Source organism: Elephas maximus, chromosome 4 (assembly GCF_024166365.1).
Source record: "Elephas maximus indicus isolate mEleMax1 chromosome 4, mEleMax1 primary haplotype, whole genome shotgun sequence".
Lineage (NCBI taxonomy): Eukaryota > Metazoa > Chordata > Mammalia > Proboscidea > Elephantidae > Elephas > Elephas maximus.
The window spans coordinates 107,452,171-107,475,139 of NC_064822.1; the positions used below are offsets into that span (position 1 = coordinate 107,452,171).

Sequence of the window (22,969 nt, forward strand, 5' to 3'; positions counted from 1 at the left end):
GCCGGGGGCTTCCTGGGGGCGGGGGGCGCCGAGCCGCAGCCTTGCGGCGGCAGGAGCGCGAGCCGGCGGCGGCGGAACTAGCGGGGGCCCCCACGCGGCGCCCGCGCCCCCCGGCCTCCGGGTATGGGCGCCGCTGCGGTGCAGAGCAGCTCCCCGTCTGCTGATGCGCGACCCCGGAAAGCTAGGGTGGAGAGGCGAGGCAAGCACTCCCTGCCAGGTGAGGGGGCAGCCTGGGGAGGAGCACGGTGGTCCCCGGGGGAGGCCCGGGGAGGAACGGGGTCTACGGGGTCTTCGCGGATGCACTGCAATGGGCTCAGGGCCACGCTGGGAGTCTTGCTTGGAAACTGGAGAGTGGGGGGAGGGGGGGACTGGATTCCCAGCGGAACCTGCTGGCTCAGAGTCAGCCCCCAAGTGCGACGGCCAACCCTTTCTCTCCCAGCCGGCCAAGGGTGGGGTTTGGCCCGCGAGGGGCGCTGGAGGTGGCCAGGCCCGAGAAATTCCTTCCATATCCCCGCCGGCTGCGGGGAACGAGTTCCAGGAGCTCCGGAGCTCGGCTGCCAGGAGGTCGGGGCGGGAGGGCCCGGAATTGCCCTGCGCAGCCCCTGAGTGGGTCTGAGCCTGGAAATCGAGCCCAGAGAGGGTCTTATGGGGTCAGGAGCGGGGCTAGGGTTGGGACTCAGGAGCCACATCTACCATGACAGCGTATTTTTCTGCCGCAGCACCCTCTTTCCCAACAGCGACCTCATACTTGGGGAGAGCGGCACCTCCTCGGGGGGTGTTGAGGGGAGAGCTCCGTTCCTTGACTTCAACAGATTCTCCTTTTATGCGCCCATTTTTGATAAGTGGACTGGTGGACACAGAAATGCTGCAGAGGTGGCATGTCTTGTTGACAGTGAAGTGCTGGTCTGCGTTTTGGGGTTAGTATTATGGGCCTGTCGGGAAAATGAAGAATGGGCAGGGGCAGGTAGATTCACAACTGTTATACTTAAAAGGTGCTGATGGTTTGGGGGACAGATATCACCCTGGAGAGGGGCTCAAGTGGTGGCCACAAAGCATGGTCCCAGACACATTCCAAGGGAACACTTAGATCAGTCACTGGGATGAAGACTTAAAGGGGAAGCCAGTTGACTTTTTGTTCTGACCCAGAGCTGGGAGGAATGACAAGTGTACCAAAAAACCAAACCCATTGCCATTGACTCGATTCCGACTCATAGTGACTCTATAGGTTAGAATCGAACTGTCCCATAGGGTTTCCAAGGCTGAAATCTTTAAAGAAGCAGACTGCCACATTTTTATCCCGCAGAACAGCTGGTGACCTTTTGATTAGCAGCCCAACACTTAACCGCTGCACCACCCATAAAATGAAGATTTCAAATGTGGGCTATAGGGCAGAAGGATGGGCCAAAACTGACAAGATGAATGTGACTAATGGTAAGTGTTTACAGGCCTGGGCTGGAGTTCAGAAAGTCATCTCAGGAGTCAGGCTTGGTGAGAGGCCTGGCTCAGCTGCCCAGTGGGTGGGGTCTGTCACACTGTTCTGTGCAATCTGAGGCCTCTACCCACTGCACAGGTCCCAGGGGGCATGGTGATACCCCGCCCTGGGCTCCCTGGTCAGGCTACCTGGGTTCTAATCCCAGCATTGCCAGTTCCTAGCTGTGTGATCTCAGGCAAGTTGTGTAACCTTTCTGTGCCTTTGTTTCCTCGTTGGTAAATGTGCATACATCCTTCCTCATAGTGCTGCGAGGCTGAAATGAGAACATGCGTGTGAAGCGCTTCACAATGTATGGAGCATGGTGTTTGACAAGTATTAGTGACTGTTATTACTGTTAGTATATGTCCATTTCAGGGTGGGGACATAGGCAGAGGTTGTGCCCAGGAGGCCACCAGGGCTGCAGAAGGTCTGTCAACCATATACTGTTGCACAGGAGCGTTTAGATAAAAGACTCAAATACTTGGTAGGAAGGAGAAGAAGGTCTTCTGTGGGCTCATGCAGGAGGTAGAGCTGGGATCCAGGGCTGTGAGGCCTTTAGAGTCTGGGCTGTGACTCAGTGTAGGAAAGATCCTCTGATCTGCCCCAAAGGGGAAGAGGCAGTTTTGGGAGCTGTCTGGCTCCTTAGCTCAAATGTCCTCCCCGTCTCCTTCCAGACAGCTCGCTGACTCTCCTCTCAGGAGGGTGGTGTACCCCTCCCCATTCCACAATACTTACGGAACACTTAGTGCTGAGCACTGTTTTAGAGACTGAAGACTGGCCGTGGTGGCGTCAGGCAGGGTCCTTACTTATGTTCTAAAAACAGAATAGTGTGATGGGTATGGGGGGGCTCTTTAAGGAGGTGACAAGGGGAATAGAAACCTGATGGATGAGGAGCCAGCCTTGCAGGCATCCGGGCAGTGACTTTCTGGGCAGAGGGAACAAAGGCCCTGAGGTGGGGAAGAAAGCTCACGTGACTGAAACACAGTGAGTGGAGGTAAGGTGCAGGTGCGGGGGAGAGGGGGAGTGGCCGGGGGGGAGGGGAGGGGAGCCAGAGCTGGGGCAGCCTGATGCTCCCTCCCCGTTTTGTGGGCATCACTTTCTCCTCCGAGCTCACTCAGCTCTTGGCCCACCCTCGGAGGCACAGGGCTGTTTGTAAATGTCTTTGGTTCTTTCTGTGTCCCTCTCCCCACTACGACCTCCTGAGCTGCAGGTGTCTTGGTTTGCTCATTCTTTTGGAATGAGTGTTGAGGAAGGAGTTTTAATCTGGGACATGAGATTGTATCAGATACCTGTTCTAAGGTGTAATGAATCACTTTCTGAACATTGGGTGCCACACTCTGGGCCCTGTCCTCAGACACAGGCAGGGAAGACCTGGGTTCTTCTCTGGTTGGGCCTGACTGGGGTTCGAGGGTATTTGGCCCTCCCTGCCCTGCTGTCTTCTTCCCCAGCTGTGAGGAGACCCTTAAGGCCTAACTACAGAGTCGTTTGGGGGGTATGGGAGAACGATAGTGTCATTCTGGAAGCAGGTGTAGCCTGTGGGCTGCGACAGGCCTGAAGCCTGATTTTGCTTTTTGTTTGAGGTTGGAAGCCCTCCCAGATGTCCCAGACACTCTCCCCCCTCCTTCTCTCCTGTGGCCTTCACTCTATACTTCTGTTCCACATTACACCCACAGGGGAGTGGGGATGGCTGGTAGCTCTATGAGGGGAAAAGTTGGCCAGAGAAGCCTCCTGTGGACCTTGGGGAAGAGGCTGAGAGGGTGAGGGAGCCCTTCACCCACCCACTGTGGGTCCATTCTCTGCCTCACTCCTTCTCTCTCCCGTTATGGAAACATCTACTTCCTTTTCTCCAGACCTCATCTTGGCCTGAAGGGCAGCCCACTAACCACTGAGGGCCAACCCTTGGCTGGTCCTGCGTTCACTCCAGGGCCCAGCGAGAGAGGAGAGGGCTGAATGGGGGTGGGAAGAGGGAAGGGGAGATACGGGCCTGGGATTCTGGAAGAAGAGGCCAGGTACCCAGAAGTGGCTTGGAATAGGAACTAGGGTCTGGGGTTGCATTTTCTACGTGCCCTCATTTCTCTTAATAACGACAGCTAGTATTTATAACGAGGGCAGTGGTAGTTCCATATGGGAGACCTGGGTTCGATTCACCACCTGTCTGTCGGTAGAGATTTGTGTGTTGCTGTGATGCTGAGCAGATTTCAGAGGAGCTTGCAGACTGGGACAGATTAGGAAGAATGGCCTAGCAATCCACTTCTGAAAATCAGCCATTGAAAACCCTTTGGCTCACAGAAGCCCAATCCCATTGTGCACGGGGTCACCATGAGCTGGACCAATAACAATATTTATAAAGCATGTATGTGTACCTGGCACTGTTCTAAGTCCTTAACATATGTTAACTGATTTTAAGCCTGATGACAGTCTGTGATTGTCATTTTCACTGATGAGGAACTTGAGGCCAGAGAGGTTATGTAACTTGCCCGAAGTTACAAGTGATGGAATCAGGATTTGAACCCAGGCCATCTGGGATCCAGCATTCATGCTCACATGCTTTGCTGTAAGTGGGACCTTTCGCATTTGGGGAGCGGAGTCCCCTCAGAATTCCCGAGGGTCCCCATTGGCTCTGACTAGAAGGCTGGGCTGCCTGGCGACAGGGACATGGAGCTCATGCCCCATGGGGGCCTCTGAGGCTTCAGCGATTGAGCTGCAGCCCCTGAAGGAAAGAGGGTGTTCTATTCGTTGGCTCTGTTTCTCTGCCTACAAGATGCCCTTTTGTGTACATTTGGGGCTGAGAGCTGGGTTTAGGTGCCCTCCCATCCTGGAGTGGGGTACAGGCTGAGGAACTCTATGGCTCCTGGCCATACCTCCCAGCCCCAAGAACCGCTTGCATTGGGCTTGGGTCCCCAGCCCGGGGAAGTCCTTGGGCTAGCTTATCCCCTCACGTGGCCTGGGTCCTGCCCCCATCTTCACTGCTGTATCTATAACTGGGCTGTCTCCAGGGAATGCCCCTGGATTCTCCTCATGCTAACTCCCTCCGCAGGCCTCCACCATGGACAGAGGCCAGCCCCTGCCCCTCCCTGGTGACCAGTTCCCTGTGCCAGGCCTGAAGCTGGAAGGGATGGTTTGAGGATTGGCCAAAGCCTGTCATCCACCCAGAGTGGTAAGTGCTCTGTTGTTGTCCTTTTACATTCTGGGCCCCCACCCCAGCATGTGGGTTGGGGGGCCGGGGTGGGTGTGGAGCTTCCCGAGGTGGATGTGGTTTGGGGGGTGAAGGGGAAGCCCTGCAGAGGTGGCAGGCAAGGTGCTACTTAGCATCAGGAGATCTGATTTCTCCAGTGATGGGGTGATGCGGGGGCGGGGAGGGGGAAGCCCGAGCTCTTAGCAGCATAGGCTGGAGAGCTCTGGGCCAGGTGACATAGACTGGTGGGCCTGAGGAGGGGGTGACAGCCACTCCCAGGGCAGCATGTGCCTGGTTCCAGGAAGCTGATGGGGTGGGGCCAGGGAGCTGGGGCTGGACCTGGGGTGTAATGCGGCAGACCTGGGAGGGAGCTGGCCTGTTGCCAGGGTGTAGAGACTACACTAGAGGGATTGCATGAAGGGAAGGCAGGGACCCCCGCTTCCAGAAAGGGTGGTGACCATTCCCCCACCATGGTAGGCCTGTAGGACCTGTGGAATCCATGGTTTGGGGAGGTAACCACTATGGATTAGGCCCTGTGAGTCCCTTCCTCCTTCCCCTGAACAGAGCCACACCTCTGAACCATACCCCCCTCAGGCCTTGAGAGATGCCTGGATAAAGCAGGAGCTGACTCAGTGTCTCCCCTAGCACCCCTACAATGCTGTTGCCTCATGTGGACTAGGTGTTCAGGGTGCAAAGGGTCCTAGAGAGGTGGCTGGGATAGGCAAGATGGGGTGTCCAATCTGCGCCTGGATGGAAGATGGGGAAACCCTGGAAACCAGGCCCTCCTATTCTGGGGCCTGGGCGCGCACCTGGTGTCCGGTTGGCAGCAGGCTCTGAGCCACCAACTGCAAACTGGGGGGGAAGGGAGAGGAACTGCTGTAAGTGGGAGAGGCAGTTGTTCCTGGTCAGCCAGAGATCTGGACTTGGGAAGCATGTGAGTTAGGATGACAGCAGTGGGCCAGGTGTCTTCTTCTCCACCTGGCTCCCTCCTCTGCCCCTAGCCCAGACCCAAAACTCCCAGCCTTTCCTCTGGGTACATAGCAGCCCTGAGTGGGAAAAGTCCTTGTGTTTACCCCGTCGTCTGGGTGATGATGGTGATTGGGTGGAACTCCCATGCCAGACACACTGCCAAGGCCACTCTGAGGGGCTGCCAGCCAGGCCCCATGAGTGTTTGAGCCACTGGTCTTGTGACGTGGGCACCTGTCTGCCAGGTCCGGGCGTGGGCCCAGGGTCACGCTCACGCAGGGGCTCCCGTCAGCTGACTATTTTGGGCTCTTGCTGACCTGGGCCAAAGTCAGGCCCCAGCCAAGAGGGCCCCGAGGCGGCTCCCTATCCCCAGAGGCCGGCTCTGGTTTCTGCTATATAAACAGAGGAGGACACGCTGGCTTGGAGACAGCTCAGCTGGTGTACAGCCTCCACCAGGGAGGACAGGCTGACTGGGCAGTCACGTCTCTCTCCACAGGACTCCCTGAAGCTGCCAGGAAGAGCCCCCAACCAACACCGGGACTCTCCCTTCGTGTGGTTGTCCAGGATCTCTGGGAGTCAGAGCAGACTGAAGAGGAAGCTGGTGAGTCTTGGGAATGGCGAAACTGAGGCATGAGAGCTGGGCTGTTTGGATATTTTCCTTTGTGACTGTCATGTTAAATGCTTTGACCTTGAGATGGGGGCGGGGGGGAGAGGAAGAGCAGGGGTGGCCAGGAATGAGGGTAAATAGATTCGACTGCAGTTGGAAGATGGAGTTGGAACATTCTGTGAGGACTGGGAGACATGGAAATAGGTGATTCCATCCATCCCCTTCCTCAGAGACTTCCAGCAGGGTCTCAATCCTCTTCTTCCAGTGAGGCACTGGTCTGCTCAGGCAGAGGAGGGATGGAAAAGTGAATTTGGTGTCCACCAGGATGCCTCAGGATACCATTCTCTGAGCAAGGTCCTGGAGCACCCCCGACCCAGCTGTTCAGGACTAGGTGGCTGAACCTAGGTGGCTTTGCTCCCTGCCAAGCCCTCAGCCCCTTCCCCACTCTCCTTGCCCAGTTTCGCAGCTGCCTTTGGTGCCTGAGAAGCAGGGCTGGAGCGAGGTTGAGCAGGTCTGCCAACCAGCTTGCCACAAACATGCTCCCTGGGCCTGGGGCCAAGGCCTCTGTCCCGACACGGAATAAGCGGCAGCTCCTTACGTGGGAGGCTCTTGTGCTCTCCTCAGTTCTCAAAAAAAATTTTTTTCCCTTTCTGAACGTGAGTCTCTAAATGAATCCAGAGCCCATGACTAAAAATAATTTAACAATAGGAAAGTGCATCAGTCTTTCCTGCTGGAGCTTGTTATCAGAGGGTTTTTATTTTGGAATTTGAAATTTTGCCTGCGGAGGCTGGGTGGAGGCCTTGGGCAGGGGCCTGGGATTTGATGGGTGTTGGAAGACCCTCCAAATGGGGAAGAGAGAGGAGCTGGCCAGGAGCTGAGGTGATGAGGGGGCTTGCAGGGAGATTTGAGGAGGCACGGGAGTTCCTGAGGAACTCCACAGTCTTGTCTCTGTTCTCCAGCTCTGTCTGGCTGTGCTTCCTGAAGCTGATCTGATTCTTAGATGCTGTTCATTCCTTCTGGCTTGGGTGGAGTGGGGGAGAGTAGAGGAATCATGGCCTGAAGGTAGCCTCTGTAGAGAGAGGCCTGACTTCCTTAATTAAGCGGTTTTCTCTGGAGTATTAATTGAGCGCTTGCTGTATACAGAGTCTGGAATTTTCCTGGTGCTGGGTGGAACCACATCTCTGGGCACACTCCCATTTCCTCTTGCTCAGCCCTGAAGGGGGAGAGGTGGAGATGGAGCTACTGTTTATCTCTGGTTCTTGGGGAAGGGGGGCTGCTGGCTCCCAGTTGAGCTGAGGACCCTGTCTCCCTTCCCTACCCCCTGTCAGCCCCAGGATTCTGCTGTAGGTCCCTAGAGTCCAAGCCCCTGACAGTGCTCCATTTTGCTCTTGAGCCTCTCCCTTCTGCTAGCAACTTGAATTCTCGCAGCTCCGGAACTTGGGATGTCTGCGTTGGGCAGATGACAAAACAGTCTCAGAGAGGGAAAGGACTGGCTCTGGGTCACACACCAGGTCTGCTGACTCCTGGTCAATGATGCCTATGATAGCTCTTCCATCTTTTGCCCCTCCTAGGGGCTGGAGTTGGGGTAGGAGGTAGTAGCTGACCTGGCTGTGTCCTTGGGAGACTGTTTGGGAGGAGTAGTGACATCTGTGGTCATGGCAGGGCTTGGGCAAGGGACAAGAGATCAGAGTCAGAGGCCTGGGCCTGACCCTTCATCCTGGTTCATCGACCCACCCTTGGGAAGCTCCCCCAGGGCAGTAGGCAGTGCTTCCTTGCCTATAGCACAAATCCCCCTGCCCACTGCCAGGGCAGGAAGAGGAAGTGGCCCAGTCAGGGCTGGCAGTGGGCCCTGGGGCCGAGGAGGGGAAGCTCCCAGGGCCACTTCTCAGCAAGTGGAGGCAAAGCTCTCTCCCTCTGCCCACCCCACGGGAAGGGCGTGGTCTTGGTGAAAGTAGGACAAGTTCCTGCCCTCTGCATAGTAGGGGCGGGCCCAGTTGAGCCCAAGCTGGGGGGGCAGCGTGGGAAAGGGGCCGTGCAGTTCCACTTCCTCCATCCCCTGTTTACCCAACCCAATGCCTACCCTCTTTGGCTGGGGAATGGTGGTAGACATGGTACCCATTTTGTCCCTGTTCTGGGCTCCTTACTGTTGAGGATGCAGGCAGGGTCCCCCTACCAAGGTGAGGAAGACAGTGCCTTTGCCCTTATAGAGGTCCCACACTGGTGGGGGAGGAGGGATCTGAACATATGATAAGTGCCTGCTGCCCCAGAAGATTTGACTAGAAGGGTAAGGGCCTGTCGAGCTCTTCAAGAAACATACTGCGTTAAGTGTCCAAGGACCCCTTTTTAATGTTGGATATTGGGGCCTGCCTGACTATAGTTGTACTTTAAGTGTCTGTCTATAGAGCAAATACATACTGAGAAATGGTCACTGTGATTTCAGGAACACACTTGTGAATGAATTTGTACTGAGTGAATTCCAGTGGTATCTGCATTCATTTGAATAAATACATTTGTGGTGTAAATATATACAATAAAACTTCCACCGATTTCTACGTGTACAATTCAGTGACATCGATTACATCCTTCAAGTTGTACAATCATTCTCACCGTCCTTTTCCAAATTATTCCACCACCATTAACATCAAGCATGGCTATTTTTTAAGTATAGGAGTCCTGGTGGCACAATGGTTAAGAGCTCAGCTGCTTACTGAAAGGTCGGTAGTTTGAACCTATCAGCTGCTCCATGGGAGAGAAGACCTGGCTTTTCTGCTCCCATAAAGATTTCAGCCTAGGAAACCATGGGACAATTCTACTGTGTCCTACAGGGTTGTTATGAGTTGGAATCGACTCAACAGCACACCACAACAACAGCTTTTTTATTGGGGGGTAGGGGGAAGTATAACATACAGAAAAGTTTACAAATCACAGATATAAAATCCTAATAGTACAACTCAATGACTTGTCTAGAGTGAACACACCCAGTGTCCAACATCCAGATCAGGAACTAGAGTGCTGCCAGCCTCACCAAAGAACCCCTTGCAGGCACTGCTGTTTTCAGTTTACAGGCCACGTGTGTGTGCGCCTGGTTTTGTGGTGTACTTATAAGAACTCAAGGACCACGGGGTCAAAAGCCACAGCTTCTGGAGTTCAGTGTCAGGAGCAGTGGATCTAGCACAAAACTGCGAGTTACTGGGCCCGAGTTTGAGTACTACTCCTTAGCCTCCGTTTCCTCATTTATCAAATGGGGATCCGGATTCCAAAACTGAAAGGGTTGGTGAGAGGGTTAAGTGGAAGAAGGTTTGATACTTGGTTGGTATGCTACAGAAGTTAGTTCCTCCTACGTGAGAAGGTGCTTATTAAGAATTCGCCTAGCCCAGGAAGGTGGCGTTTGAGCTGGAGTCTTGGAGGATGAGCAGGATTAGAGTGGAAGGGAGGAAGAGGAACAATGTGCCCAGTAGGTGAAACTGTTGTGCAAAGCAGGTAATGGGAAGGTGTAACCCAAGATTCTTATCTGGGGGTGGTGGGGAACAGCGGATGATGAGGGCAGGTGGGTAGGCTGAGGCCACGATGTTGGGGCCTGACTGCGTGGGGCTGTCTCTGGCCTCCCACATGGCATCTTCTCTCTCTGCCCTTCCTGTGTTATAACAGCCCTGCCTTACCTCCTTGTCTTAGTTTCTAATTTTGGACACATCTGCCTCACTACGTGCCTCATCATTACCTGCCTCTCCTACCCCCTGTGAGCTGTTCACTCTGACCTTGCTCTTGAAGACTGGACTGTGGGGGTCCATTGAGGGTCTCTGTGCAACCTGGGGCCCGCTTATACTCTCAGCCTCCCAAAGCCTGTCAATTATGCTTTTCCCTGAACTTACACCTTAGTTGGACTCCACCCTACTCAGAGCCCCCCTGCCCCCACCCCAGGAAGGCCTCTGACCAACAGGGAACAGCTCTTGGATCCCCCAGCTCCTTTAGCCTCTCTTCCCTGTCTTGGGCTAGGTACTGCACACCTGTGTCTGAATGGGAGACCTAGCTGTATTCCCACCAAGGGACTCTGCCTTTTTCTTCTTGTGCCTTACTTACTTATTTCCAGAGTGTGGTGTATCTAGCTCCCCTCCCAGCATCCCCTAAAGGCCAAGGGAGGTGGCAGCTACAATTGTCTTCCTCTCCTCTTTGAGGTCAGGGAGACTGCAGCCTGGGGAGGTGGGATGTGGGCTGCAGGCATAGATCTGGAGGCTGAGATTTAGGCCAGAGGCCTGGACAGCTCCTTACCATGCTTGAGTTCCCTAGAGCTCAGGGGTGGGCTTACCCAACAAGATGGCTTGTGCTATTTTTTACAAGTGGAAGGTGATAGGGAGGAAAGGGGGATGCTAGGGCTCAAGATGGGCAGAACTTGCAAAGAGCTAAGGCCAGGCATGAGCAGGGACAGGCCAAGTAGCAGGTAATACATCCGTTTTTGCTGGTGATATTGGACAGAGGGAAGAACATTGATCTGCCTAATATTTTTTTATGGACATATTAAAATTTAAGGAAGGCTCTGCTGGGGTGGAGGGAGGCATCCCAGGGTAGGGTGGGGCCTAGGCAAGCCAGCTTGTGCCACAGCCAGAGCCAGTGTTACCTAGCACTGACTTACTGTGTGCTCCTGAGCAAGGCATCGCTCCTTTCTGAACCCATGGGTTCTAATCTGCAAATGGGAGGACTCGAATTTTATTTGTGGTTTTTAAAACCTCCCTTTTTTTAATGCAAAATTTTATGTAAAAGCCCAATGAAAAATGAAACTTGGGCCCTGGGTGGGTCTCATTCATACTGCCCTGCCCATCTATCACCTTCACCCCGGAGGCCTTGAAGGGTCCATGGAAGATGGTTTGGGAAAAAACTCAGAGCTCTCTGAAGACATTGAAGTTTTATGCTGAGATCAGGGAGCTATGGCAGGTTCTAACTAGGTCACTTAATGTGATTGATACTAAATGAAGACTTCTCCATCCGTAGTGGACAGGGTGGATTTAGAAAGAGGAGACAGACTGGTTAAGGAGTGGTTTTTTTTTTTTTAATAGATGTAGGCAAGAAGAAGGGGTCGTTGGGCTCATCCAGTTGGTCTGTGGAAGTGTGCTCTGTTACTAGCCATAGGAATGGAGGAACCCAAGAGGTAGTTCAAAACAAAATTTTAGGGACAAAGTAAAAAGTTGCATGTGGAGCATCAGGAGAGATGGGGTAGTGGGCAGGGTGTGGGAGGTGACAGATTTTGTCTGGAACAGATGAAGCCTGAGGCGCTTGCAGGACCTTTGAGTGGGCAGAAGTGGGTGCTGGGGACATGGGTGTGGGAAACCTGTGACCGGAGGTGAGAGTGGAAGTGAGGAGCAGGAAGTGTCTGGAGGGCAGAGGGAAGTGTTATAGGGAGGCCATATAAAGTGAGTGGGGTGGGTGGGTGCAAGCTCAGTGAAAGCAGAAACTCCTATTGATGCTGACTTACAGGGGAGAAAGGGGACTGGTGGGGACCCCAGTGGGGTGGGTGGCTCCCTTCTTGTAAACATTAGCCCTTCATCCTTCCTCTCTTACCTAGCTGGAGAGGGCACCCCAGGCTTGGTATGGGATAGGGTGGAGGGGTGACGTATGAACCAGGGAAGGCTCCAGGTGGCTGCAGCCTGGTTTGTGCCCTGATACAGCCCTGCTCTACAAGGCAGGTTATACCTGGTCAGAACTGCTCCCTCCACAGGTGCTAGGGTGGGGTGGGAGTGCATAGTGGTAAGAGGGAGTGAAAAGATGCCCTAGAGAAGCAGTCAGTGGGCCTAGTTTCCACCCCAGGGTGCCACCGCCTTGCTGTGTGACCTTGAGCAAGTGCCGGTATTTCTCTGAGCCCGTTTATTTATAAAATGGGGAACAGTTGGCGTAACTTTGAAAAGATTTCTCAGGCTCCACCCGGTTCTGAAATTCAGTAATTTCCCAAGTAGGGTGCACTCACTCTGTAAGCAGCTGGGGGAAGAGTTTTGAGAACTCAATTTCAGCGTGTGGAGCAGAGCCCACCGACCAGGCTTGGGCCTGGCACACCCCTGCCCTGGGGAAGGCACTTCTGCCTATGACTGCGTGGGGAATTGAGGGGAGGGAGTAAGCAGGGCCGTAACTGGCAACCTCGCCTGAGCCATTGCAGGGGAAGACAAGACAAGTGCACAGGCTGCACCTCGGACGGAGGTGGGGGCGTAGGCTCACCAGGGTGTGTCTCTGATTTGCCCTCCCCAGCCCTGGGCCTGCCCGAGCCGCCCAGCAGCGGCAGAGGGCGATACCGTAGGCCTCCAGGAAGGGCTTGGGAGGGGGCAAAGGCGGAGCCGGGCACGGAGGGAGCCAGGGGGCTGGGCGCGGCCGAGGTACCCGGGAGCAGCCGGAGGGCGAGGAGATCCTCGTCCGGGGAAGCCCCGCGGCCGCAGCTCTCTTCTCCAACCCTGGCCCTCCCGGCCGGTTATTTCGGACCTGGAGGCTCCCGGACCCGGTTCTGAGTCGGGTAGGGGGAGCCTGGAGAGCTAGGGAGCTGCTATTTTTAGTCGGCGCAGCGGGCGCGAGGGGACTATTTATAGATCAAACACTCCGCGCTCCCTGCGTCAATGGAACCCCGCGTGCGTCACGCGCGCAGACATTCCAGGCCCCCCTCGCCCCGCCCCCTCGGGCTCCCCGGCCCCGCGCCTCCCTCTGTCCGCCTCCCGCCGGAACCGCGCCGCCCCCCGCGCCCTTGTATGGCCAAAGCTCGCCGGGCCGCGTGCGTCAGTGGCGCCCCCGCCCCTCCCAGTGCGTCACGGAGCGCTTAAGAGGAGGGTCTGGCTCCAGCGGGGAGCCCCAGTGGCGGAGGCTGCGAAACTTGGGGGAGTGTGAAGAGCCTGCGGGAGCGCACGCAGGACCGGACTGCGACTCGGGGCGCTGGTCTCGGGCAGAGGGAGCAGGAGCCGGCAGGGTAGGTGCCCCGCGGGGAGGCGTGCATCTGAGTGGGTCGCTATGTGGCGTTGCTGCATGTTAGTTTTTAGGGGTGTTGCATGAAGAAGATGGAGTATACGCGCGGGAAGAAAGGATGTGATAGGGTCGGCATGCAGGAGGGCGGGTGTACAGTGCCCTTTTGGGCTTGGGAGGTAGCAGTTGGAGAGGAATGAGGACCCAGATCGGACTGGAGTCCGCTGGGCGCCGGAGGGTAGGGGAGTGTCTGTGCAAGGTGGAAGCCTCAGGGGTTTGGGGTTGGCGCCGGCAGCAGGGTCTTGTCAAGCAGGCAGCTGGATTTAGTTCAATCTCCCAGGGTGCCCAAGTCGGCACACGGTTTTCTGAACTTGGGTGCTGATGATTTTCTCTGGTGCTGGGATCCATCGGACTCCGGTCAGGCTCAGATTTCCAAAAAGGGTCTACTTTCTCCCAGCCTGGGAACTCTCATCTATTAATTGCTTTCTTACTACTTTAGGCAGTGTGGCTTCGTTTGCAGGGATCCCCTCCTCGAAGATTCTTTCTGTTGGGGGTATATCAGGAGACTCTGGATCACCGAATGGAATGGTTAGCGTTGGTGGCTGAACTGTGGAGGGGGTACTTAGTGTGTGTTGGAGTAAGTGAGTCTTCCTAGGGGCAGGGACAGGGTCACTCTGGAAGCACTAAGAGTGTTGTTTTAGCTGTGCCTTGGATCCCGTGTCTGTGTGTGTGTGCGCGCGCGTAGAGAGAGATCTGGAAACCTTTGTGCTTGGGAATCCTGGAAGGAGTTGCTAATGTCGGAACCTCTGATGTGGAGCTACCTGAAGGATTGTCACATTCCCACCACTCCAGCCCCACATGCTGATCACCTCTGTGCCCCCTTCCCCCATAGTGTCTGTTGGATCTCACAGGTAGGGTGCAGCCTCAGGCTTGTTCAGTATAACAGGTGCAAACCGCGTTGTTGCCAGGACCTGCCTGAAGCCGGATTCTCCCCACTCCCTCCTTCAACCCCGCCTCTTCCTCCTCTCTCTGGGACTGCTCCCCTGTGGGGGCGGATGTAGGTCCTGTGATGTTAAGTACCTGCACAGTCTGGAAGCTGAGGTGGGGGGTGGGGGTGGAATAGGTTGGTGGGGGTTGATCCGGATGTGGGACGTCCAAGTGGAGAAACAGGATTTGAATAAGGCTGGAACGCCCAGCCCTGCGTGGCTGCCGTTCTCCTCCTCCACCCCAACCCATCCTTGCCCAGGCTGTCCTAGTGCTGGGAGACGTGGCTACCCTTATCTCAAGCAGCTGTCCAGGGTTGCTGGCCTGTGGAGGGGCACCTCCAGGTGGGTGGGGCCAGAGCTCCGAGGGGCTCTATTGCTTAGGTTAGTGGTGGTGTCAGGCTAGGGGTGGAGCCGCCCCACGCAGGGCCCATGGAGATGGGATAAGGGTTAGGACCAGAGGACTCCCTGGGCTCTTGGCCAGGGGGTGGTGACAGCCTTTGCCCCCATCCACTGTATCCCTTCATTCATGATCTTGTGTTCCAGCTTGAGTTCTTACCCAGCCCTTCCCACCCCACCCCCCAATGGTGAGGCCATATTTATGCAGACCCTATGCAGGGAGGGGGGAAGAGGGACTGTCCTGGAGCCTCCTCTGCATTATTTTGATCAGTCTCTGAATTTAAGAATTCCATCAATGATGCTGCCTCTCTTCCTCCAGACTCGTTGCGGTTGAGGGTGAGCAGGCCCCTTTGCTGGAGCCCCTAGATTCTCCAGGGTACAGAGACTACTTTAATACAGGGACCCAGGCAGGGGCAGGCTCCTCTCCTTCCTGCATAAGCACCTTAAGCCCTCTGCTGGACTCTTGAGTGTTCTCTCTCTCTCACTGGTTTTTTTTACTTTCTTTTTTTCCCCCCTTGTTAATGGTTTTTTTTTTTTAATGGTAGATGTGAGAACTTCAAAGTCTGGTAACTATTTTATGAAAGGCAATAATTCAGAAGAAGAGGTCCTTATTTCTGTTAGCAAGGATGAATCTGTACTTGAGCTCAGAAATTTGGATGTATAATTATAAGGGGAATAATACATGTTGGAAAGAAATTAAGGATTTTAGGCATGAGAGCTCTCAGAACAGAGTCATTTTATCTTTTTATTTCTTTAGCATACTCTTATAAAAAGAACAGGAAAGGGAGAAGTACTTACTGGGTCGGAGGGAAATTCCTCTTAGGGACTGTCCATTCCCCTGGAAGACCAGGGGGCTATTCTCTCCCCCTTCCTCTCCCTCCAACATAAGGCCTTTAAAGGTCTGGAGCCACGTTCCCAGATCCCCTAGAGAGCTGGGAACTCGGTGGGGAGGCCTGGACTCCCTTCTTCTTTGCTTCTGGGAGCATCCCAGGCAGCAGCAAAGAGTGGGTGCACAGCCCCAGATGGCAGGACTGAGGTACGCGCGTGGGATTGGCAGCTTTTGCTCCGTCTGTAGGGTGGGGGTGGGGATGGGATTAGGCTCAAGGGTGGCTGTATTGCTCCTTAGGTTGCTTTCTGAGGCAGGGGCAGACTCTGGGCTTTCACTCCTAGCCCCTCTTCCCACTCCAAGATGCCCTTCTTCCCTGGTACTGTTGGGGGAAGAGGGAAGGTGTTTTGCAGAAGCCTCAGCCAGGCCTAGAAACCCTTGTGGAGTAGTAGTTAAGAACTATGTCTGCTAACCAAAAGGTCGGCAGTTCGAATGTACCAGGCGCTCCTTGGAAACTCTATGAGCCAGTTCTACTCTGTCCTTTAGGGTCACTATGAGTCGGAATTGACTGGATAGCAACCAGGCTGTGCCTGGGGATAGTCCCAGGAAGGGCCTGGTTGGAGAAACATCACATCTGCTCCTGGGGATTGGGCTGTAAGGCTTTGCCTGGTGGTCTCCCCCGCTTACCCTTCTCCCAGCCCCCTCCCAGTGGGGGCAGGGCAGGGGGCTAGAGGAACACTGCTTCCTCCTGTTCTGGCAACGAAATGCTGGCCAGATGCCCTCCTGAGGGTTCCTAGGCTGACTGGGGTGTGGCTGGCCTTCTGACTGAGCCCACTCTCCCTGGGCCACTGCCCAGGGACTTTGTGGCATGTAAGTTGAGATGGTGCCTCAGGCCAGGGCCAGGGTCCTGGGTTCTGTATTTGGTCATGGCCCTAAGACCTCAGTGTCCTATTTCCTGCCTGGGATTCCCACCACTTGGCTGCCTCTGGGGCCTGTACTTTGAAATGAGGCATGGTGCTCTCGCATTAACTCTTCCCCTCCCCTTCCTTGGCTGTTTTCTCACTTTAGAGATGCCCTGTATCCAAGCCCAGTATGGGACAACAGCACCGAGCGCAGGAGCCCATGACCACCTGGCAAGCGACCCCCTGACCCCTGAGCTCAGCAAGTCCACCATGGACCTGGCCAGCCCTGAGGCGGCCCCCGCTGCCCCCACTGCCCTGCCCAGCTTCAGCACCTTCATGGACGGCTACACAGGAGAGTTCGACACCTTCCTCTACCAGCTGCCAGGAACAGTGCAGCCGTGCTCCTCCGCCTCCTCCTCAGCCTCCTCCACGTCCTCTTCCTCAGCCACTTCCCCCGCCTCTACTGCCTTCAAGTTTGAGGACTTCCAGGTGTATGGCTGCTACCCAGGCACCCTGAGCGGCCCACTAGATGAGACCCTGTCCTCCAGCGGCTCTGACTATTACGGCAGCCCCTGCTCAGTCCCATCACCATCCACGCCCAGCTTCCAGCCACCCCAGCTCTCTCCTTGGGATGGCTCATTTGGTCACTTCTCACCCAGCCAGACTTACGAAGGCCTGCGGGCATGGACAGAGCAGCTGCCCAAGGCCTCTGGGCCCCCTCAGCCCCCAGCCTTCTTCTCCTTCAGCACCCACACTGGCCCCAGCCCCAGCCTTGCCCAAAGCCCCCTGAAGCTCTTCCCCTCACAGGCCACCCACCAGCTGAGGGAGGGTGAGAGCTATTCCATGCCAGCAGCTTTCCCAGGCTTGGCACCCACCTCCCCACACCTTGATGGCTCGGGAATACTGGATGTGCCTGTAACTTCGGCCAAGGCCCGGAGTGGGGCTCCCAGTGGAAGCGAGGGCCGCTGTGCCGTGTGTGGGGACAACGCTTCATGTCAGCATTACGGCGTCCGCACCTGTGAGGGCTGCAAGGGCTTCTTCAAGGTACAACACTCTTCTAGGTGGGCTCTTTGTAGGAAGTGGGGACAGGCAAGGCTCTGCCCAGTGGGGCGTGTGGCAGCCTGCCTTGGGTTTTCCTCCCAAATAGTCCTGCCCTGCAGCAGGAGGGGAGACTACCAGATGGACTCCCCCGCAGGGACCCATAGATGGCAGGGGAATAGGACGTGGGGCCAGTAGGCCTGCAGAGAGATGGAGGTGGAGTGGCACATGGGCAGAGGGTGCAGGCCGTGGGGTACCAGAAGGGGAGGTTCGAATGGCCAGCCTTTGGCTTACCTCCGCCCACCCTCCCCCAACCCAAGGTCCTAGTGGAAGGGGGACCCATGCACTCGTGTTCCTGGCATGAGATGAAAGGATCTGGAAAGAGGGCTTGGTGCTTGAGGGCTGGGGGTGGACTTGGGAACAGGCTGTGTATTTGTCCCAGCTCTGGGTGCCTGCTTAGCTTCCCGTCCCCACCCCCAGCCCCTCCTCTGCCCTCTCTTATCTGCCCCAGGAAAGGGGCAGGTGGACACAGGCATAATACAAAGTACAGGTGTCAGGACTGCTGGGAGGCCCCTGGCCCTTAACCTTATGTCCTGGGGTCCACCCCCTGGGGCAGAAACCTCCCACAGCACCCCCAAGACTTTCCTCTTCCTCCCCCCTTCCATCTCTCCCTCCCCTGCCACCCAAATGTTAGAAAAATAGCTGCGAACAGAGAGCGCTTTTGTCTGCGATGGCAGCAGGATCTGGACGGTCCCCTCCCCTAGCCTTTCCCCCACCCCACCCCACTCTCTGACAGCCTGTTCCGTGTTGCTCCCCCCTCCCCCAGCGCACAGTACAGAAAAACGCCAAGTACATCTGCCTGGCCAACAAGGACTGCCCTGTGGACAAGAGGCGGCGAAACCGCTGCCAGTTCTGCCGCTTCCAGAAGTGCCTGGCTGTGGGCATGGTGAAGGAAGGTGGGTGGCTGTGGGTGGGGCCAGCGGGACAGACCCGGCCTGCGCGGGTGGGACTGGGCAAGTCCCCTAGACAGGCTGTCCAGAGGGGAGGGCATGTCTGCACCTGATTTCTGCCCTTACCTCCAATATCTTGGGTCTGAGAATGGGAGGCCACTTCCACCAGCCTGGCTTGTGAGGGATGGGGAGGAGGTCTTTGTAGGTCCCAGTGCTGGTGTACACAACTTTGGCTAAGGGTACATGGGGTCGATTTCTCCCTTCCTCACCCTTGCCCATTTCTCTGCAGTTGTCCGGACAGACAGTCTGAAGGGACGGCGGGGCCGGCTCCCCTCAAAACCCAAGCAGCCCCCAGATGCCTCCCCTGCCAACCTCCTCACTTCCCTGGTCCGGGCACACCTGGACTCGGGGCCCAGCACTACCAAACTAGACTACTCCAAGGTGAGGCTTTGCCCACCCCACCCTGCTCCTGCTCTGCTACCACATTCAGTACCTGTGTGCACGTTAGAAAGGGTGCCCCCGCCCCAGCTCGAAACATTGAAAAAAGAGAAGCCCCTCTGGGCTGACCAGATGGAAAACTGTATCCCTCAGGGGGCCAATTAGAAAAATGTGCTCCTTCTAGAAGGCGCACGCAGCCCTGGGATAATATGTGAGAATTGGCGAGCAAGAGCATGGGCTGAATTTCCGTTCTACCCTGTCTGCCGTGATGGGACATCTGAGTGCACGACAGGGCTGTCCGTGGTGGCCCTGTGTGGGGCCTTGGTGGGGTGCTGACCCCACTGGACTGCCCTCGTAGTTCCAGGAGCTGATGCTGCCCCGCTTTGGGAAGGAAGATGCCGGGGATGTGCAGCAGTTCTACGACCTGCTCTCGGGTTCCCTGGAGGTTATCCGCAAGTGGGCTGAGAAGATCCCCGGCTTTACTGAGCTGTCACCAGGCGACCAGGACCTGCTGCTGGAGTCGGCCTTTCTGGAGCTCTTCATCCTCCGCCTGGCCTACCGGTGAGCTGCCAGCTGCCCGCCTGGCCCCTTCCCCCGCTGCCGTGCCCTTGAGCTGTCCTGACTGCTGTCGGTGTCTGTCACCTACCAGGTCCAAGCCTGCCGAGGGGAAGCTCATCTTCTGCTCAGGCCTGGTGCTGCATCGGCTGCAGTGTGCCCGCGGTTTCGGCGACTGGATTGACAGCATCCTGGCCTTCTCACGGTCCCTGCACAGCTTGGTTGTCGACGTCCCTGCCTTTGCCTGCCTGTCTGCTCTTGTCCTTATCACCGGTGAGTGACCAGCACCAGGCTGGGTCCTTGGGGCTCAGGGAGGGGCGGGAGTGGAGCAGCCAATTGGTCCTCAGAAGGGTGCTATCCAGGGGAGTGGAGAGGGCCTAAAAGCATGGCCCTGGGTGGGCTGGTATCTAGCACTTCCTAGGCCCTACACTGCCCCCTGCTCATACCTGCTTGTGCAGTTGGCTGACAGGAGTCCTTGTCAGAGTCCTTGCTCAGAGCAGCACATCTGGTAGATAGCAGAGCTGGGGCCAGGCTCAGCTGCATCTGACTCCAAAGCCCAGTCAAGTCTTTGAATTACCCCAAACTACCCAAGATCTTGGTGTCCCTGGATGGTGCAAACAGTTAACACCCACAGCTGCTGGCTGAAAGATCGGCAGTTCAGGTCCACCCAGAGCCTTCTTGGAAGAGAGGCTTGGCTGTCTACGTCCAAAACATCAGCCTTTGAAAACCCCGTGGAGCACAGTTCTACTCTGACACACACATGGTCGCCACGAGTCGGAGTTGACTCAACATCAGCCAGTGGTAATGGTGGTGGCACCCAAGGTCCAGAGTGTGTGGTGTCGTGTATGTGGCCTAGGGTTTTGGTTTGTTTTAAAAATGTTTACTGAAGTATAACACGGATATAGAAAAGTGCACAAATGATACATTTTTGCAAACTAAACACACTTACATAACCAGCACCTAGATCAAGAAGCAGAATGTGGGCCAGGACCCCTCCTGTGCATCATCCTTTCACCATCTCCCCCGGGGGTAACCCCTATCCTGACTTCTACCAGCTTGAATTAGCTGTGCCTGCTTTTGTACTTTACATAATTGCTATTATACATTTATGTATGAACTCTAAAGTCGAAAGAGAGTGGATTCTTTGGTGTCAAGCGTAGGGGTTTTCAGATATCTTTTTATGTTTTTCTTTTTTTTTTATTTTATCGTGCTTTGAGTGGAAGTTTACAAATCAAGTCAGTCTCTTATACGACAATTATATACACCTTGCTATGTACTCTTAGATGGTTCCCCCCGCCCCCGCAATGAGACGGCACACTCTTTCTCTCCACCCTCTCTTTTCGTGTTCATTCGGCCAGCTTCAGACCCCCTCTGCCCTCTCATCTTTTTATGTTTTAAAGCACCAGAGTCCACCACCACTTTTTTTCCCTGAACTTTCACGTGGAACTCTAGTATATAAAGCAAAATAAGAGGCACCCTGGGCTGAAGAGGGACTGGTGGGTTCTAGGGCTAGCTCTCCCTGGGAGTGGCCACTAAAGCACTGCTGCTGGATGCTAGGAGTTTCCAGGACAGTCTGGGGTTGGGAGGGACCCCACTGGCCTAGCTAGAAAACCTGGGTTAGAGTTCTATTTCTTTTCTGTGACCTTGGGCAAACCATGTAACCTGTCTGGGCCTCAGTTTCTCACTTGGAATGTAAGGATACCGAGTGTTACTGCCCTCGTAGGCTTTGATGGGACTCAAAAATGGGCTTGTGTGTGCGCAAGCTTTTGCAAAGTGCCAGAGGAATGTGAGGGGCAGTCAGTGGCAGTTTTAGAGACCAGGGAAGGCTGGGTCTTCTGGGTATCTGGTCTGTGGATGAGTGGCTAATCTCACACCCTTTTCACAGACCGGCACGGGCTGCAGGAGCCGCGGCGGGTGGAGGAACTGCAGAACCGCATCGCCAGCTGCCTGAAGGAACATGTCTCAGCTGTGGCGGGTGAGCCCCAGCCGGCCAGCTGCCTGTCCCGCCTGCTGGGCAAGCTACCTGAGCTGCGAACCCTGTGCACCCAGGGCCTGCAGCGCATCTTCTACCTCAAGCTGGAGGACTTGGTGCCCCCTCCGCCCATCGTTGACAAGATCTTTATGGACACGCTGCCCTTCTGACTCTAGCCTGGGAACACGTGTGCACATGCGTGTGTGCGCTCGTACACCACCCCACGTGCCTTTAGCCCATGGCCCACGAACCCCAGAGTGCGGCCCTCCCCACTGGGGAGCTGCAGACTGACTGACTTCCTGTCTTGCTCTAGGAGGTCGGCGGGGAGCTCAAGCCCTGGGGGTCGGGGTTGCATTCATGGGAGTGACCCCCACTATTTTTCTTACCCCAGCCCACCCCTGGCCTTTGTGTTTTTGTAAGATAAACCATTTTTAACACACACCACCATGCTGTAAATAAGCCAAATGCTGCTGTAAATACAGGAAGGAAGAGGTTGAGGTGGGAGCGGGGTTGCGAAGAAGGGATGGGGCCTCCCACCAGTCTGGGCCAGTCTTTTCCAGTCTCCTTCTACTTGCTCTCTCTTCCCACCCACCCTCCACATGTACATAAAAACTGTTACTCTTGGAGGAAGACAAATGACAGATTCTGACATTTATATTTGTGTATTTTTCTGGATTTATAGTATGTGACTTTTCTGATTAATATATTTAATATATTGAATAAAAAATAGACATGTAGCTGAAACTGGGATTCTGTCTTGTCTCCGATACCCTGTCTTCTGCGCCTTACACCCACCCCCCCACACCCACCTATAGTTACATAAGTGGGAGAGATGGGGGGCTCTGGATAAACCTCGGATTGTACCAACCTGGGTTAACAGGTCACTCATGTGTAAAAAAAACCAGTAACCAGTTGCCATCAAGTTGGTTCCAACTCACGGGGACCCTGTCTATGTTAGAGTAGAACTATGCTTCATAGGGAGCCCTGGTAGCATAGTAGTTAAGAGCCTGGCTGTTAACCAAAAGGTTGGCAGTTCAAATCCACCAGCCACTCCTTGGAAACCCTGTGGGACAGTTCTGCTCTGCCCTGTAGGGTCGATAGAGTCGGAATCAACTTGACGGCAACAGGTTTGGTGCTTCATAGGGTTTTCAATGCCTGATTTTTCAGAAGTAGGTCACCAGGCCTTTCTGAGGCACTTCTGAGTGGGCTCCAACCTCCAACCTTTTGGTTAGCAGCCGAGAGCATTAGCCATGTGTACCATTCAGGGATTTATTTGTGAAGGGGATAGTAGTGACATTTGCTTCATGGGGTTGTTAATGTGAAGCACTTAGAGTAGTTTCTAACACACAGAAAGCATCTGATCAAATTGCTGGCTCATTCATGGTGCCTGTGGTGGAGGCAGATTAACCGAAGGATGGAGAGCTTCGGCTCTGAAACAAACCTGGCTTCAGGACTCAGGGTTGTCACTTACTGGTTTCTAACCTGGGCAAATTATTTCACGACTCATCCTCACATCTGTAAAACAGGAAAGGGGATAGACCTGACCTCCCAGAGCTGTCAGGATTAGAGGAGTGTGTTTGTATAGTGCTTAGCACAGGGCTGGGTATAAGTAAGCCAGAATGGTAGTAGCTGTTGTTACTCAGTATAAGGTTTTTTTCCATCTCCTTTATCAACATTCCTTCCCACCCCTTGCCACCCAGCAGGAGGACCCAAGGAATGGTAGCCCTTGCCTTCTTGGTAAGATTGTTCTGCAATCCCTGCCT

General features: G+C 55.1%; 1 protein-coding gene across 5 annotated transcripts; it reads left to right on the forward strand.

The window, feature by feature from the left end:
* Positions 1 to 75: 75 nt before the first annotated feature.
* Positions 76 to 21,949, forward strand: NR4A1 (nuclear receptor subfamily 4 group A member 1). Of its 5 annotated transcripts, XM_049883185.1 has the most exons (10): positions 396 to 917; positions 1,304 to 1,431; positions 4,509 to 4,628; positions 6,109 to 6,213; positions 16,420 to 17,297; positions 18,118 to 18,247; positions 18,531 to 18,682; positions 19,038 to 19,240; positions 19,329 to 19,507; positions 21,120 to 21,949. In XM_049883185.1, exons 5-10 carry the CDS (start codon positions 16,422 to 16,424, stop codon positions 21,374 to 21,376), a joined length of 1,797 nt encoding a protein of 598 aa, XP_049739142.1. In that variant the 5' UTR covers positions 396 to 917; positions 1,304 to 1,431; positions 4,509 to 4,628; positions 6,109 to 6,213; positions 16,420 to 16,421; the 3' UTR covers positions 21,377 to 21,949. The 5 variants fall into 5 exon arrangements, with proteins under 5 accessions (XP_049739144.1, XP_049739142.1, XP_049739141.1 ...); XM_049883187.1 differs by lacking the exons at positions 396 to 917; positions 1,304 to 1,431 and adding an exon at positions 76 to 217; XM_049883184.1 differs by having other exon boundaries at positions 396 to 1,431.
* The last annotated feature ends 1,020 nt before the right edge of the window (positions 21,950 to 22,969 follow it).

Bases quoted from the DNA above. Each gene is read 5' to 3' on its own strand.
- NR4A1 (XM_049883187.1), top strand. From the start codon at position 16,422: ATGCCCTGTATCCAAGCCCAGTATGGGACAACAGCACCGAGCGCAGGA. The intron at 18,683-19,037 runs GTGAGGCTTTGC...CTGCCCTCGTAG, and splicing joins CCAAACTAGACTACTCCAAG to TTCCAGGAGCTGATGCTGCC. The intron at 19,241-19,328 runs GTGAGCTGCCAG...GTCACCTACCAG, and splicing joins ATCCTCCGCCTGGCCTACCG to GTCCAAGCCTGCCGAGGGGA.